The sequence below is a fragment of the Magallana gigas genome, chromosome 6 (assembly GCF_963853765.1).
Source record: "Magallana gigas chromosome 6, xbMagGiga1.1, whole genome shotgun sequence".
In the NCBI taxonomy this organism is placed as follows: Eukaryota; Metazoa; Mollusca; class Bivalvia; order Ostreida; family Ostreidae; genus Magallana; species Magallana gigas.
This window is the reverse complement of record NC_088858.1, coordinates 5,446,889-5,466,121: the sequence shown is the minus strand read 5'-3', so window position 1 is coordinate 5,466,121 and position 19,233 is coordinate 5,446,889. Positions and strand designations below refer to the sequence as shown.

Here is a 19,233-nt window from a genome sequence, read left to right as displayed (position 1 = left end):
ACAGGTAACAAATAGGACTAATACTAAGGGTCTCCGTCGGTCCCCAGTAATGGTCCTAACTATACCCTGTCCCCCCGCTTCTCTGTGATTATCATGCCGCCAATATTACCCTCGGACAAGTCAGGAGATGTAAAACATATGTCGGCTGAAGACAATATGTCTTGTTTGATCCGGACCGAGCCCTGTCACTGTTTATAGATATTCGATGGCTGTTTATTAATTTGTAAGCATTTGCTAACACCATTTTACGATAAGTGAATGCACTATGCGCCATAAAATGCATGGTTTATGGGGCGGCGAATCGTGTGCAGTACAAGCAATAGACTCGCTACATAGACCCGAGCACCGAAGGAGATATAAACAAAGACAAAGCATGATTTGCAGATTGTTCCAAAGGTCTACAAGTACAATCTACACAGCCTTATTCGGCAAATTGGGCTCCAAAACAAATACTATAGTTCTACAAATGTCTATAAATCTTCATCAAACAATTATTCGAATGAATAGAAAATACAATGTAACTTTCTATTTTGAGACATTCTTGGTTTTATATCAAAACCACTGACTAGATTGTCACATTAACAAGATTCGGAAATTGAATTATCTTTTTTTTTTAATGCAATCGATCAATCAGTCAAATTACTATTGACATCTAGAGCTCATTTCTTATTCAAATGAAGTTTAGAATCAGTTAATCATATCATATCAGCTGGTGTGAGTATAAAAGCCAGGCTTCTATTTTAAGTTCACCATATTTTCAGTCGACTTCGCTGGGGACAACAAAGGGATGATAGCAAAACAGTTCTAACTGAAAACTTACTGGGAAAATCCTATTCACTGAACTATGAAAAATTACCTTGAAAACCGCTGATGTACAATAACTGCCCTGTCATTGCATTTAACATTAAAAATAACTCGTTTTTTTTTATTGTATAACTAATAATAGTTAATCATAATCCAATTTTTCTCTGTTTTTCATATAAATTGGGAACTTCCAAAACAGATTTTTTTTCACAGATACATTATACAAAAATACCTTGTTGACCATTTAAGATACTGCCAAACAACAAAATACGATGGATGGTTTGAACATATTTTATTGCATAAACATATACAAATGGTTCGAACACAGGTTCTTACAACTTACGAGGTTCTTACCAAGAATAACAATTTACAACAGTACATAGTAGTTTAGAATGGAAAGTACATAGAAATGGATATTACTAAAATAATTAAGTTATTGAACAAACGTACGTGTATTTAAAAAACAGTTCTGTTTGAATTTGGTCTAGGCAGTAAGATTGAAATTACGGGAATCTGTCACGATCTCTGATAAATCTTTGAGCCGCTAAAAAAACATGTTGGTTTAAATTGACACTCAGAGATTCATCTCCCCACAAAAGTAAATGACAATTAATAATGTTAATTTGATTTAAGTTCAAAAGGTTTGAAAACAATTCATTTCGTGCATTGGTATAATTTTTACAAAAAAAAAAACAAAACAAAAAAAAAAACAAATTATAAGAATCTTCTGGTGATCCACATTGGCAATTAGGGCTTTCAATAATATTTTTTTCTGAAAAGGTCGAAATTTAAGATACAGTTATGTCTAAGTTTTGTGCGTATGATGTTAAGTCGTCTCTTACCGAAGCAAAAATAGGACAGAGGTTTAATTTGGTTTAATTGAATACTGCTTTTGAAACCTGTAAATTATTTCTGATAATTAAACTTAAACTATTCCATTTATTGATGGAGATTTCCCCCCATCCACATTTCATAGTCAATGTGTTCTCTTTTTTTATTTACTGGATGTATACATAAAAGGCCGTGTTTGTAAATTTTGTAAATTCACAAATTACATCACAAATTCATTTTCTTGACTTTGTTCCAATTTTGTTTACTAGATACTCTCAAATATTGCATTGTGAATTGAATTGCCCTGTTCTTTTTATAATATACATGTATTATAGATATAGCCGGACATTTAAAGATTAAATAGACCGGCCTTGGGGATGATTTGATATTCTGAACCTTACACTAAATTCTCTAAGCGGCAATCTGATTAAAACCACCAGATACTAGAACTTGATGCTCCCGAAAAACACTACCGAAAACACCGAGGCCTTTTTTGTAAAATATATATAAAGTTCAATACGAATATCTTGATAGATTTTGATACAATACTTTACTTCTTGCCTCATAATGTTAGTATAAAACAGTCAAAGAGTAAGCTATAAGTAAAGGTGTAATTAAATGTAATGATGATGTTTATTTGGTCAGCAAAACAAAGAAAATTCACAAACATATCTAGAAGCATCGATGTTCTGATTTTAATCAGATCGATCAGAGCGGAATCAACTTCTAAGACATACATTAAAACATGCAACCACCAAAAATTCACAAAAAAATCCCAAAAAACAAAACAAAACGAATGGCTGCCTCTGATACTTCTTATCCGAATAACTATAAATATAGAAATCTAGGTCCTTTTTATTATAGAATTATGAAGCCTTTTATTCAAAGTGAGATACTTTGATTTTGAACCACAAAGTTTTAGAAACTCTTTTATGTAGAAAAACTTGTTCAGAGTAAATTGGTATGATTTACGGACGGCAGTGTACAGGTATAGGTATATGTTCTATGTTCATAGTGCTTCGCATTGAGACTGACCATAAACTGGAAGAGGAATTCAATCACAATCGTCGACATTTTCTGTTTTTAATGTCTCCGGTGACATAGCAGATTACCAATTCGTGCTCAAGAAAATTAAGATAAAAATCAACGGCAATTTAACAAAAAAAAAAATTAAACATAATGGTGAAGGCTGAAACCGCGCGAAATTGTGAATGCAGGTGCTTTAAATGCATTTACTTCAATCATTAGAAAATAGCACCCTGATTTAATACCTGAAACGGTTCTGTTCGTCTCAAATGCTTTTACTGATGCACAATTCTAATGCGTATTGGATTGACATTGTGATAAACGTCCAAGGTTTCGCCTTGAAAATTGCACAGGTCTTGAAAATGAACTTTATACACACAATACCGACATTGTATGAAAGACCTCAATCTTAAAACCCGACTGTAAACCAGCAGAAAAGTAATCGTCGATTTGACAGATAACCATAATCAAGTAAAGAACAAGTATAATAACTTTAAATTTATTTATTGGTATAAATCTTGTTGGTTTTTGTCACACTCTGACATAGTTACATATATCAAGTATCAATGTCAGGGTCCACAATAATGTGGAGTCATGACACAGAGAATCATGATGATGGAATATCATTTCACACCTGGTAGGTTCTCTTCAAACGAGAATTCATCGCCTCGGGGCTGCACTACCAGAAAGTTCAGATTGATTTTATCGCCAGCTTTCCGGATAGCGTTATACGCCCTGCACTGTTCGGGTACGCTGCACTATTGTTAGGTTTTAACGCTCAGTCATCGTTTGACGAAAAGACACAGTTTATGGCCCCTAGGAAGTTCACATGCTAGAGAGTACAAGTCCACAAAAACAAGTCTTTTCTCAACCCTGTTTCGAAACACGCTTTGCGAACATTCGTGATAAGTAAGGTTCTTGAATGTCTTGACCAGTACCACTTCTTGGAATCGGTTCTTTGTCAAACTGAACCTACGAAAGTTCTTGCTGATCCAGCAGTTTGAACTAAGAAATTTGATGATCAGGCGATCATACAGAAAGTTAATCCACTCTATGTGATGATCTTTTTCATCGGCTGAACACTCGTTTGATGAGACTGGAGCGGCGCTTCCTGCATTTCAAGGTGGCCATCACCACTTGTTCGTATACCTCCTTGACGCCCGTCTTGTCGGCTGCTGAGCACTCTACGTAACAGAACGCTCCGATCTGTTTGGCGAGGCTCTGTCCCTCTTCCTTGGTGATGTGGTCAGTCTCCCTCTGTCTGAGGTCTGTCTGGGTGGCCACCAGGACAACAGGTCGTTTCCTGTCCACCTGCTGGATCTCGGGGACCCAGAAGTCACGCACGCTCTCCATGGACTCCCTATCCACGGCGCTGAAGCAGACGACAAAGATATCGTTGCTTCTGTATTCCTGCGTTCTGACTTGATCGTAATCATGCTAAAATGAAGGGGAAAAAACAAGAACTGTTATAATTTTGAATAAGTAAAGTTTAATGTTTTACATATTTAAAGTAGATAAATCATGTAAATAAAGTTATATTCACTGTTTAAAAAAAAATATATTTACCTGTCCAGATAAATCCAGAATGCTGAGAGAATATTTGTCTCCAGCCACGGATAAGGAGGCTGAATAGCTGTCCTCTGTGGTAGCAATGTATCCTTCATCAAAGTTCTGCCCGGTGATGGCCTTTGCAAGGGAAGACTTCCCAATCATGGCATCACCAACCAAAGAACACTGTACTTTATATTTATCCATTGACACTACCATTTTGCCGAGTTCTTAGATGCTTGCCGATCTATCTTCTACAATAATTAAGGATCTAATGATAGTGAAACGGGCGGTTCTCGGTATTTATAAGGTTACAATATAGTCAGCCAATCAGAAGAGGTTTCGGTCGGTCTATTTTTACCGCCTGGATTTTACCTGTATTTTACTATTTCCTTCTCTATCTCAGGTAGACTGAAGGGAGGCGCGTGCCCAATGCCGCTGGTGCGTGAACAATACACGGCTTCGTTTGTTTGTTTTACTCGTAATATCATATTGTTATTCCTTTTGAAGATTACCAAGAAGGAAATAACATGTGAGAGTAGTCTTTTGTGACAGCAACGAATGTTAATTTGAATGGGTCACAAGATCAATTGTTTAACATTCTTATTGCAATTAACATAATTTATATCATCATGAAAAGTTCAGCTGTTAACAAAGGCGTTGTCAGGACCCCAACAGAATATCAAATTGTAGGGCAGAATGAAAATATCTGAACACGATTGATAATCTGTTTGTAAGACCGAACAACCGCGCAATATTAAATTCAAAGCCGTTGGTCAACTCTCTCTCTCTCTCTCTCTCTCTCTCTCTCTCTCTCTCTCTCTCTCTCTCTGATAACTATAGTAAAATCTTCAAGCATGCTTTTTCAAGATATGTTTAACTGAAAGTCATCATAAATGTGTCAGTTTAATCTAATTAGCGTTTAAATGATAAAAGAAATTTAAATATCTATAACAAGATTCAAACGAGGGACGAGTCCTTAAACTATTAGCGTAAATAATTATCTTGACATAGTTTAATATAAATCTGTCATATAAAGGAGATTTTCTTCACATTTTGTATCACTAATGGCTATTTTACCGGTCATTACTAATATCAAGTGTCAAAGTGGACACCCCTGCGGCACGCATTCTCTTTTGTGTTACGATTAAGTACCATTCAGTAGAACTTGTTTCTTTCCTTGGAGCTATATAATCTCATCATCAACGATTAATATCGCCGACAGAACAAGGTGACAGAACACAAACTCAACGTGCCCCCAAATAGCTGGAGAAGATATGTTTTACTTTTTGAGGAAGCAGCAATTTATCATATGATATCCTCTGAAGTTTTTAATTAACAAAGAAAAATATTTAAAGATTAATGTTTCTATCATGAATTTTATGAATTATCATACAGACGCAAAAAGGGGTCACCGCAATAAGACAATTAAGTCAGCTAAAAGTTTTCAGATACCTGCTAGATTTGTTTTTGCACCAGAACAAACAATTTTTCTTATCAACATTTGGTGTGACAACGGCTATTAATTACAGATTAAATATACATATTTATGAAAAATATGCATTTTTTGTCGGAGCCGCTGTCAGTCGTGTTCGTTAACATGACCGTCTGGGCCCTCGGTGTTTCAAGGTAAATCTATCGATGTACGTGTAAAAACAGATACAAGACTAATTGGTGTTGAAGAAAACTGACGTTGAACATTGTATTTATGCAAGGTGTGCGTTAATTAGAAAATAAATATGTCAAGACCAATGACTTCTTAATTATCTTATTGATATTTACCAGTTGTTTGACTGCCTGATGTGCTGTATATTTAATAGAAAATCAAGTTTTACAATTAATTCTTTCTAATTAATGAATGATAAAGTTGATGAACAATCTATATGCTATTGAATCTCGACAAATGTCAAGTTCCTATCATTATGGCCTTCAATTTTGTTTTGCATGCTAAATAATCTAATCAAAGAGGACGTCTCGCCTGTCCCAAATAAATTGCCTAAATTAATGTTTAAAGTCTTTAAATAAGATATCGTCCGTCATTCCTCCAAAATCAAAGGACATGAAAAATGGTATTAATAAATTTGCTGATTTCACGTGCACTTTAAATTATCAGTATGACATTGTTACATTATAGATTCTAATAAATCATCTACAGAGCGTAAAATTGTATTTTTTTTTACTTAGAGTGCAAATAAATAAAGTAGTTGCTATCCACCATAAATATTACACAACAAAGGACCCAGTAGAGTGTTTGGAACACTAAGTGTACAATATATACAACAACGCCCCCTGTTTAAAAAGGATGCGCTCTTTTTTGTCCACCTGTTTATAAATAGAAATATAATTCACGATGCACTCGCTGATTTTATTGCAAAATAAAGTTCTTGTCTCGACAGACACTGTTTATTATTATGTTTTTGTGCAATGGTACAACTTCACCACCTCTCCCTTTTCTGTTGTATATTGATAATGTTTCTAAAGAAAGCTACTGGGTAAATGTTTACCCTAACAATTAGCAATGAGCAGCCTTCTATATATGTACCTGGTCGTACGCGAACCATACAAAATACCGAAACAGTCCCAGTTTTGTTAAATTTTATTCAGATCTGAATGATGGCGTCTCTGTAGTGAATACAACCTGTCGTTTCGGATAAAACTCTATGAAATACCAAGGATTCCAGACTGGAGAAGGACTAACTGAATTCTATTCAAACCTTGCTGCAGTGTTCAGTTTGATGGTGTCAATACGCCAGATTGCCATGTCATGAGCAGGAACTAAATTAAATCATTTAAAGTAAATAAAACCGACATTATTTAAAAAAAAATATCGTGTTAGCTCTTATTTTACATCTTAAAAAAGTCGCAAAAATAAGAAGACTAAGTTGTGGTCAATTCCTGGAACATGTTGGGGCTTCTGCCTCATCCTCTGACCACAATCAAATTGTCATTGACTAAGTGTTCTGTTTGTCACGACTTTGAGACAAAACGTTAATGAAAAGAAAACTTGTTTCAGTAATTAGAACATTTGATCGTTATGTTGCAATCACGGGCTACACTTACACCTGTGGTCTCCGTGGTCCCTCTGCGTATTCTACTTCTTTCATTCATTGTTTCCGGCGAAAAGTTTTGGGAGTTGTTAACATATTTTACTTACTACGATTGTAATGTCTATCTGCTTGTAACTAATGTGTTTTTGATGATTTTTCCGGCTTGAAGCCATCTCCTTGTGTTACAACCAGACCATAGGAGCAATGTCCGCCGCGATATTGCATCAGTAAAGTACACAGCGTCATCTGTATGCAATTCTGTATGTTTTTTCTTCGAATGGATTAAAAAAAACAATAAATTAAAAGTAGAAAACGAAATAAAACAAGACATGAAACTTCATCATATGAAGGTGATTCGAATGAAAGCGTACATTCATCATAAATAGGATGCTTGGAGTACAATATTTTATGCTTTTTGGTCAACCAAAAAATTACATGTACCTGATGTAAAACTTTTAAATTGAGAGTAGAAAATCGAAATGATACTATAGTTCATGAATTCTAAAGCAGAATTTTTATTATTTATCAGCCTAGTATAATCGTTTGCATGTAATTTAGTTTCTAGTGTAATTTGTAAAAGTTTTATAAATTGGGTTGTGAGTGAATTGTATACCTTGGCATATCTCTGCACACTAGACGTTTGTGCCGATGAAAGATGAAAGCTCACATGTATCTAGAAGTAAAAAGGCTAGGACGATTGGCCTGCTTCTTGAAATAAAGAATGTAATTTTGTGGATGATGGCCATTTTGAATTACAATTATTTTAGTTTATTTCTACATTCAGTAAAACTAGGTGCTTGTCCAAGGACTCTTATTCCGCTTTGTTTCAAAGTATGCAGAATACGCGGTAAGTAAATTGATTTGTGGTATTTACAATCAAGGGCGTGTTTCAAACATCAAAACATCTGTGTTGTGTCGACTCTGTTGTTTGTATACAACAGCAAATGCAGGGTTCTGTCTGTTTACTGTACGTAATGTAGTAGATCCGAGACCCCGTTTGCTTAACGCGAAACTCATTGACAGAACAATCACAGCCATTTTTGGTACCTATAAATTGGGCATGTCTGCAGAGATACCTGAAATTGGATATTTATTTCCTGTTGTTTTGCCTCGGACTAGAATGTCGCGACGTCATTGGATGAAACGCGTCACGTGGCTGCCTTACAAATTTCTTTAAAAGGCAAGCGTCAAAATTTATAGCGCAACATGGCGGACGTAACGTTATTTGAACTGATTTTCTACACAAACGTTAGTTTACTTATCAAACTTTAGGTCCTCGACAAAACAAAACACTTATTAGGTTTGTTACTGACTGTTTAAAGAAATTTGTGGGGTCGGTAAAGTCCATAGAAGGCTCGGCTCCGCCTCGCCTTCTATGGACTTTACCGACCCCACAAATTTCTTTAAACAGTCAGTAACAAACCTAATAAGTAATATTGTATGTTGAACTTTAATTGAACAATAAGTTAAAGGGGTTCTTTTCATTCCTTTTACATTGTTACATGCTTTTTTGAAATCTTATTTAGGCCAAGATCAAGGTAACATTTTTAAGTAAAATAGCTTCAGGTAAAAAAATTTCATAATAATATTAAATACTGGTAACAGGTTTCCCTGACTATAGAGATGATATTTTATCATTTCTTTTCAACAAAACCATTGAATACCCGTGCAGAGCATAAACAACAAAATATTTAAAAAGACCATATATAGACATTAATGAAATGACACTCCGTGATCTTGTCTTGCGTCCCTCATCAGGTAATGGCCTAAAGTGTTTACTGGATGGGAAACAATGTCAAACGGTGTTCTGTACAGTCGCTAAAGTCCAGAATTTAGCCATAGACTGATGATTGATATACTTACGTACTTTGCAAATTGCTTATTTTGCAAATTGCGGATTAAGAAAGCATACATTATAAGTAAAACGTGTAATACACACAACGAATTGAATAGTGGTTCCACATACAGGAAACTAAATTCTTGTACACTTTGTGCATTTCGAACCTAATAAGGTTTTTTATTCATCGATATACCTTTCGAATATTCCCCAAATCTGTTTTGTTAATTTTTTAATACTGAATTTAGTGCAAATCAGTAAAAAGACTGGACAGCTATTCATTACAGAATACGCGATCTCTAAACGGATCATGAATTTTTACGGATATTAATCTACCTAGTCTATCATTACATTTCATTTTCCATATATAGACGACACAGATTAGTTTTACCATTAATAGACGGAATTGTGAAAGAAAAAGTGCATAATCATGTCAAAGATTTAAATAAATCAAACATTGAAGGTCTTATCTTTCCCATCCGCATAGTTCTTTTTTCTGTGTCAGCAAGCTGTTTCTACAGAGATAGATCGTTGACCTAACAATTCAGGAATCCAGTCTGTCTGTATTGCTGTTATCCATCATCTATCTTATCGTTAATCCATTTAGGTTATCAGTATCAGATACAGAATTTGAAAATGTCGCTTTTGAAAGGACACCATTGTCATTTAGTCAGGAAAATAGATTTACAATCGAATCATGGGAGCTACTTAAATAAGAAACAGACAAGGAGATGCAAATTGTGACGGTCTCTTCCGTACAGTACAAATTGTGACGGTCTCTTCCGTACAGTACGAATTGTGACGGTCTCTTTCGTACAGTACAGATTGTGACGGTCTCTTCCGTACAGTACAGATTGTGACGGTCTCTTCCGTACAGTACGAATTGTGACGGTCTCTTCCGTACAGTACAGATTGTGACGGTCTCTTCCGTACAGTACAGATTGTGACGGTCTCTTCCGTACAGTACAGAATGTGACCGTCTCTTCCGTACAGTACAGATTTTGACGGTCTCTGTCGTACAGTACAGATTGTGACGGTCTCTTCCGTACAGTACGAATTGTGACGGTCTCTGTCGTACAGTACAGATTGTGACGGTATCTTCCGTACAGTACGAATTGTGACGGTCTCTGTCGTACAGTACAGATTGTGACGGTCTCTTCCGTACAGTACAGATTGTGACGGTCTCTTCCGTACAGTACAGATTGTGACGGTCTCTTCCGTACAGTACGAATTGTGACGGTCTCTGTCGTACAGTACAGATTGTGACGGTCTCTTCCGTACAGTACAGATTGTGACGGTCTCTTCCGTACAGTACAGATTGTGACGGTCTCTTCCGTACAGTACAGATTGTGGCGGTCTCTGTCGTACAGTACAGATTGTGACGGTGTCTGTCGTACAGTACAGATTGTGACGGTCTCTTCCGTACAGTACAGATTGTGACGGTCTCTTCCGTACAGTACAGATTGTGACGGTCTCTTCCGTACAGTACAGATTGTGGCGGTCTCTGTCGTACAGTACAGATTGTGACGGTCTCTTCCGTACAGTACAGATTGTGACGGTCTCTTCCGTACAGTACAGATTGTGACGGTCTCTTCCGTACAGTACAGATTGTGGCGGTCTCTTCCGTACAGTACAGATTGTGACGGTCTCTTCCGTACAGTACAGATTGTGACCGTCTCTTCCGTACAGGACAAATTGTGACGGTCTCTTCCGTACAGTACAATGCGGTGTATGCATGTCTAGGGCCAATGGATATCTAATCCTGACTTTGATCTCACATCCCAGATTATAGTGATTCTTTCTAGTGTAAATGATTCTAATTGATTATGTAGTTTAGGGATAAAGAAAATTCAATATGGAGTATAATCTTGTAGCTCATATTAGGAATTTAATATTTTCAGTATGAATGATTTAACCTTTACAGAAATGTCGTTTTAATTCTTCAAATAGAAAACTACATTCAAAACTTAATTATAAAACTATTTAGCCCCAAAATGAGATTATTTGAAGGCTCCACACCGTCAAGGACCGTATTATTGTATTAATGGTAACATGGAGCAAGGTGGCATTTACTGCCATCAGATGAATTTTATGTGCATATTTCTAAATTTGTTATAATGATTTATATCTCGTTGTTGAAGATGGGATAACATTTTAAGGGCAATTACGTAAATAAGTCTATCTTTATATATACTTACCAAATGAGTCACTTGGTTGTCAGCATACCGGTGTTCAACGGAAATAGAACTTGCTTGTTTCACGAAACAACATTCTGCATCAAGCTCCAGTGCAATTTTATTACAGAATCATTACCCCCCCCCCCCCTTTTTTGGCACATCCTAACAAGTCTAGAAAATAGATGTCTTTGAATTGTGCAGATTGAAATACAAATGTTCCAGAAGGCCAATGATTTGTCTATGTACTGTATTATTGGTCAACAATCATCAAGATAATCCATTTAAAAAAAAAAAACCAGAGGAGTAAGCACCATTTGGTCGACAGATTCCAGAAGGTCCTGACCCACTGTCCTACAACTACTGCGACAGTTTCCATCTAAAATTAGAACCAAATTCACGCTTCCTGGAGCCATTAAGCATTTTTGGCGTGAAGTTATTTTATTGTATTAAAGAAATTAGACATTTGGATGTAACAAAGTGTTTAATGACTTTGACGGCCACATAACTTTGTTAATTTCACTAAAGTTGACTCCGTGTAGGCGTCAGAAAATCTTACCTGTCCATTATCTTACCTGTCCAATCTTACCTGTCCATTATCATCTAGGTCAGCGTGCTAGTCAGTGTTGGTCAATATATCCATTTATCATTATATAAATTACTGATTTATTTCATATTTTCTCATAAAGCTGAGAAAGTGAAGCATATTACGTTTTATTTTTAAATAGATCAGCAATTAGTCTTGGTGTATTTATTACATACTAAAAATAAGAAAGTATAGTAATTAGATTTATACTCATTATTTACATCATCTTTGCTCTAAATACCACATTAATTTCTAGCTATGACGAATTTATCGTGCGCTGCTACGGAAACATGATACAAATGTTCTATACCTAAAACAGAAACAATTGAACGGGGTAATTAAAATTCTGCAAGACTTGCAATCAGTGCACAGTGACTGTTCATGCCACAAACGTGTAGATTACAAAAATGTCATAAATATCGCCAAACTCTTGCACCTTTCTGCACCCCATATCCATTGCAGACAGAAAATGCTGTCACGTGACTTTCACCATGCCTTTTATGGGCATGTTTTAAATTTAGCTATTAATAATAGTGTGATAAATTGAAGACCTTGTCACAAAAGTTTTCTTTTACATATCAAATTTGAAAACAAATGAGAATGGCAATCATTTTGCTGCGGAAGAGTTATGTTTTCATTTGGCCGTAAATCACGTTGCATTTTTTTTTAAATATGCATACATGTATCATAAAGATAAATTTATGTAGAAATTTTTATAAATGTTTTAAGATAATTTTCAAGCAGGCTATGTTATTTCTTCGAATTTTTCTTTTTCTTGCTGGTGTTAAACATAATCTAATTTCGAGGACTCTTTGAACTTTGTTTTATTGAACAATTAATAGAACGATGAAATGTTTCATACTTTAAAAAATCATGATAGTTTCTTAAATATGCTTCACGATTCCCTTTCTTTTCGTACAAATAATAAATTGTATACGTTGAAAGTACGCCAGCAAAGTCCCTCGTCTTTAGTTTATTGAGTTACATACTGATTTCTACAATATGTATTTGAATTTCTTAACTCCTGATACCAGTGCACTAGCAAGGCCGTGTTCTGACATTGTGACAATGCGTAGATTTGAATTTCGTGATTGAGGCCATAAACATTGTAACAGTAATGCACTGCGCTCCTGCTATCTGATCGTGGCCTATGTACCGTCAATCTAACAACTCCGAGCATTCTTACAATCTAGTGATCAAAGTGAACAGAATCCACGTCTTATGAGATGCAATGACTTTGTACTTTATAAAAGTTTATTGGGTCAACTTTCAAGGTTTTCTTGAAATAAAATTTACTTTTTATTAAAGTAATATCAATAAATTTTTAAAAATATCTATCCAGAGACATTGTGCGAGGTAAACTGAAAACATTTATACGAATACTAATATATGACTTGTTGGGCGGAATTATTAAGTAGATGGTCCCTGGTCTCTGGTTCAAATCTGTATGAGTGTCATTGTGAGCTCACAGAAATAGTTGGACATTTTTTTTTATCATGCTAAATCATCATCGGGGTATTAAAAGCTCGTTTATATATTATGGTAATGAGCTTAAAATGTTGATTATGTTGAAACAAAGAAAAACATTTCTTGGTCTTTTCTTTCCGATGTCCAACAAACGAATTCCTGGGGTTGATTTTGATATAATAATCTGTTTACTTCCAAAAACATTTACGGGCAGCAATATTTTTTTCAAGAATTTTGGAAAAAAATATTGTTTAACATAATTAGATGAATGTTTATTACATTCCAATAATAATAAAGTTTTAACTATTTTAAAATAGATTCTATATGGTCGTAAACATTTTTTTAAAATATGCATCACCTAAGTAAATAAATCTAACAAGGAAATCCATTAAATATAAAAACAATATTTATCAACTTGGGTCTTAAAATAGAACAATTTTGTGGTGATGCATATAATCTATGAGAGTTTTTAAATTATCACTTGCATCAACAATCTGACCAAAATGTTTACATAAATGTCGTTTTGTGGGGCATTATACTTATTAGCCTTTAACATGTAGACATGGTGCCCTGTTTCTGATGACACGGTGTGGCTTCTTGAACAATTAGCAGTTATAAACATGGTACCATGAATGGGAGCCATCAGTGTGGCAATACACGTGAGGGTAGCAGGTAAACTTTAATGGCTTCATTTACGATTTCAAAATCACATCCATCATTTTTATTGTACGTTGTTCGGTTGTCACAAAATACATGGACATCCTTGGTTAACAAACATTACAAGAAAGGCGAGGGAAACGATTTCTCCGGGACAAAAAACACCATCGCAAAAAAATGAAAATAAAATAAAACTGGAATAAATAAAAAAAATAACGAAACCTCCTTAAACACCGTTTGAAGAAGAATTAAATATGAGATAAAATACACTTCCAATACAATTTATTTATATGAATATTACAGTTTTATTTAATACTTGTCATAGGTTTCTTTTAAGTTTCTCTGCAGGGTGACACTGCCTTCGAATTTGCTAATAAAAGGTGTTGGCGGTTTGCGTGTAAACACGTGAAACAATCATGAGTCCTCTTTATTATTTTGATGATATTGGATAACAGCCTTAATACATCTATGTTAGATTTTTGCATATGAAAACGCAAGTATGGAAACTGTATCACATTTCACTTTTTCGTAATATTTAATTTCAGACCTCTTCGGTTACTTACTATTTGATGATCAAGTTCAGAAAGAGGGTCCCGACCCCTTGTGTGATACATTATCGGGACAGATTCACCATTTTGAATTGATGAAAGGTTTAGTATGCCAAGGTGAACATTTACATGATCTATGTTGATACAAAGTGGTGAAAAGGAGAGAGATCAAAGAGAGGATCAGAAAATTGCTTTTGTAAATAGTTTCATTTCGTTTCATGTGAACGAGTTACTAGCATACACATATCAACAATATTTGATTTTTATACAGAATTTTGTTTTGAAAAAAATGTTAACCCTTTATAATTGAAGAGAAACCAGATAAAAGTTGAAAATGTCTTTAGAAAATATGAAGTGTATGCGACTCAAAGGTCCTTCTCAAACTAACACGTTTTTTAAAAGAAATAATATTATAATATAACAGAAGATCTTGTAGAGGAGAAAAGAATGTAAATAGCTCATAACCTGATATTTTCAAGAAAAGACATTTACTGGAATATGATTTATGTAATATGTATCCGCCGTTTTAATCAGGAGATAAATCCTTCAAAAAGAAGAATAAGAATCGGGGATTACGTTACACATAACCTAAACTGTCAAGGCAGTTTGTATTCTTATTTAAAACTTAATTCTTTGGAATCATATTATTATGACTTATAATTAATTGTTGACTAGAAAAATCTTAATTCATGCCACAAATATGGCGGTCCATTTTAATTAGTATATATTTGCTCTAGTACCTTGCCTTCCTCGGTTTTATACCGAGTACACTATATAAATAGTGCCTGTTTGGAAGGGTAACTGTTGAAATTAACAACGACGCGAAGCGGAGGTTGACAATGGTTTTCGAGGGGTGTCAATTTCAACAGTTACCCTCCTAAACAGGCACTATTTATTTTATTATACTGAATGTCTTAATTAAAATTTTTTTTTACTGCTTTTAAATAGAAATGAAGTAAATTCTACGGCGAACCGTACAGGCATAGTTTACGTGCATGTAACAATTCGTTTTGTTATACTTTCATGTTAAGGTATCCCACTCCTCAATGTTGTTGTATCAAGATTTTCTTGAGAATTATATCATTGAAATCTGTAGACAAAACATACTTAAAAAATACAAAGATAATGGGGGGTCAGTATCCATCCCTCTGAGTTATGGCCTATTTAATTTGACCTTTTCGCACCTAAAATTGCAATTTCATCCTGATTAGGATTTGTTGTCAGTATTTTTGATTAAGCAAACTTATTTCTTCAAATATTGTTTTTAATTGTGCACAATGGTCACACTGAATAGAGGGATTACGAAAAAAAAAATTGTACGAAGCTGCATAAATTTTTTAGTGACCTTTTTGCACTTAAAATAGACAATTTCTATAATAGTTACAATTTGATTTGAAATAAAAACTTTTTGAATATCAAGAATTTTATAATATTAATCCAGTTTGCCTAGATATGTATTCAGTACCATTTTGACATAATATAACATGGGGGTCAGTGATGTCAAATTTTAGATATAGGGCTTCAAAGGTAAAATTCTCGCAAAATTTGGCTTTAAAAAATTCAGGCATGATCTATATATTTGCATGATTTTTTGCTAAACGGCTATCACATTCTCAAGATTTTATTTTGTACCTATAAAATATGTTACAAACCTATCAAATGTTAAAAATGTGAAAAATGAATAAAGTATAATAAAAAGAAAAGTATATTGAAAATTCATAAAATTGCTTGTTTCTGTCATTTTCGTCTAAAAAACCTTCCGCACGAAAAAATAGTTCCCCCAAAAACTTGTTTGTTTCTTGAATTCAAATGGATTTTCTTTATGAATGTTGTGTAATTATGAAATAATAATCTATCTGTGATGATTAAATAAATAAAATCATATTCATTTTAAATATAATGATCATCTGCGCAATGAAATCAGAACATGAGGAGTGAGATACCTTAAATACTGAAATCTGATTGGTTAAGACGCAGTTAATAAAATTTTCTATTACCCTCAGCGTTAGCAACGCACTTAGCAACGGGTAACATTAAAAAATGTTACATGCGCGAAAATTATGCGCGTACGGTTCGCTGTAGAATTCACGTTATTCCTATATAAAAGCAGTAAAATTTTCTTAAAATTAAGACATTCAGTATAATAAAATAAAAAGTGCCTGTTTGGGAGGATAACAGTTGAAATTGACACCCCTCGAAAACCATTGTCAACTTATGCTTCGCGTCGGTTGACAATGGTTTTCTCGGGGTGTCAATTTCAACTGTTACCCTCCCAAACAGGCACAATTTATATATTATAGATGGGCTGAATTCAACAGTTGGTGAAATGGCTCTCGTGGAGATTTCAGAGATGCAAGGAACGATATTTCCAACTGTTCAATGTCTTGTTGAGAAATTCCTGCTTGTTGGCACACTTCTTTATTTCTTGAAAGTGAACTTACCGATTTATTGTAAAATATTATTTTCCATTTGAAAACTATAAATTTTCATGTATTTTGCGTGATTACAAACTGTTGCTATATTCAAATGTTCACCAAAAAACCAAATCTGTATTTCCTGCACATTTCATTTACTATCAATATACTTTATCTTTTTAAATTCTTGTTAAATTACACTATTTTGTTGTTTTCTTCTTTACAACATAGGAGCCTTATAGAATTGCAAAATTGTGATAATGTTCGCTGCAAACGTGAGAACTTATTGCACGTTTTCTTCGAAAATGGGTTTTAGCGACAAAATTTACGGTATAATTTGTATTCATGGTATGATTCAATTTACTTAAATATTACATTAGTTACAATAATGTGTCAGTAAATATTATAACTAGATGGAAATAATTCTGTGGAGGAAATAGGGTTAGTAGAACAAGTTAATGTCTTGGTTGAAATTATCTAAAAAGTTTCAGACTTCACGTGTTTCACCTGTAAAATAATTGAAGAAAATGAGAGAGAGAGAGAGAGAGAGAGAGAGAGAGAGAGAGAGAGAGAGAGAGAGAGAGAAAGAGAGAAATCGATGTTTTGATTTGAAATCACCAATGGTATTTGCTGTCTTGTGTTACTTTTGTTGCTATTACACAAGGACTCTAGTCAATGGAATTGAAAAAAGAGCTGTATTTTTCTAACATTAAGTTTGTAAATAGGTGTAAAAGTTGTCTTACTACACGTATTCGTTGCAAAAATCACGTTTTAAGCATTACGACATTATTCAACTCTGCAATTACAACCATAAAAATATTTCAATTATGTTGCCAAAAACATCCATTACAAATGTTTTAGACCGAATCTTTAGGTGGATCTAAAGTGAATCTTAAAATACTGATCCATACATTTCAAACCAGGGTGATCAAAGCTGCAGAATTTGACTTTGTCTGGTGTAATGCATCAAGGTCGCACTTTATGAAAAGTTCACTGGGCCATTATAAAGCCCGGAGAGCTCTGTTTGACATAGAAAACAACATGAAGTATCTAGAGGAGGATTTATATATATTTAAAAAAGTCTGAATGTCAAAAGTGCGCAGTAATAAATATCCCCAATAATCCCCATCTTTCTTATAATTAACATATCTATGTCATTTTAATATTATCCCTTCTCATGACAATGATTTTTATTGTCTTTCCTTTTTTGCGATACTCCACTTTCAACCTTAATTTAAAGTAGTAAAGTGGGAAGGTTTTCACATCAAGTTTCCGCATACGACGATGAAATATTGACATTTTCCCACATATTAATAATTTTATCAATGAACAAAAGAAAAGCTACTCAAATTTAACTATTTAAAGCAATAATGAAAGAATCAATTACTTAAAAACTTTACAACAGATAAGAGACAACACGTTGTTAATGTCAATTCATTTCATATCTTGTCCTTTTTTCCGCATTGGTGATATTACTGGTTATAGATCAAAGCGACCAAGCATGGATGACTGGCAATAGAAGACGGCGCCAATTAGAACAACACTATTAGATACTTTTACTTTAAAACGGTTTCCCTGGAAATATTAGATGTCTCATAAGATTAATTCACTAACAATTTTAAGCACCTCGTTAAATAGTTTTCAATCGTTTAACTTCTGCCTAATTAATTAATGATGACATATTATACATAAATTAGCAGTGGTCCCCAAGAGAACTGCGTCGTATAAGATATCGTAATGGTTTTGTCCTCTGTGGTCTATAAAAATCATCTCTTATTATCACCGTGGTCAGTGGGCCTTCTTTCTATAATTCTGTTCATATAACAGCTAAAATCAGGCTTGAAGTGTTTAGTGCAATTAATTAACCTTCATTTGTATGGGATAGAAATGAACCCATGTGTTCTACTTGTAGTACTGCTTGGAACTCTTTTTTTTTTTTAGTTTTTACCATTTATTGATTCTTTACAAACAAGAATATAACAACACGTCTTTCATGATAATAACATATCAGTACATCGCATATGGGGAAAAGGATTTACAATATATATCAGGTTTTTATAAACTAAAAATGTAACATGTACACTGTATATGTATATGAGTTAATCAAAACAAAAATCTGCTTGGAACTTAAATGAAATCATGATTTCAAGTTCACGTATATAAAATAATATGATGTTAAAAATCCCAGTATGTAAGCCCATCTTAAAAAACTCATCGATTTTAGTTTTCGTTTTACGTCCAGAAGTTCAAGCTTACACTTTCTAGTGCATCATACTGTATTTAATACAAAGAAT

The 19,233-nt window shown here is 34.1% G+C and overlaps 1 protein-coding gene across 1 annotated transcript; it reads right to left on the bottom strand.

Annotated features, from left to right (window-relative positions):
- Positions 1-3,585: 3,585 nt before the first annotated feature.
- Positions 3,586-4,491, bottom strand: LOC105328474 (rho-related GTP-binding protein RhoQ). The gene is made up of 2 exons (XM_011429369.4): positions 4,228-4,491; positions 3,586-4,098 (listed from the first exon to the last, which is right to left on the bottom strand). The coding sequence occupies exons 1-2, from the start codon at positions 4,426-4,428 to the stop codon at positions 3,730-3,732; spliced, it is 570 nt and encodes a 189-aa protein (XP_011427671.3). The 5' UTR covers positions 4,429-4,491; the 3' UTR covers positions 3,586-3,729.
- Between the last annotated feature and the right edge of the window lie 14,742 nt (positions 4,492-19,233).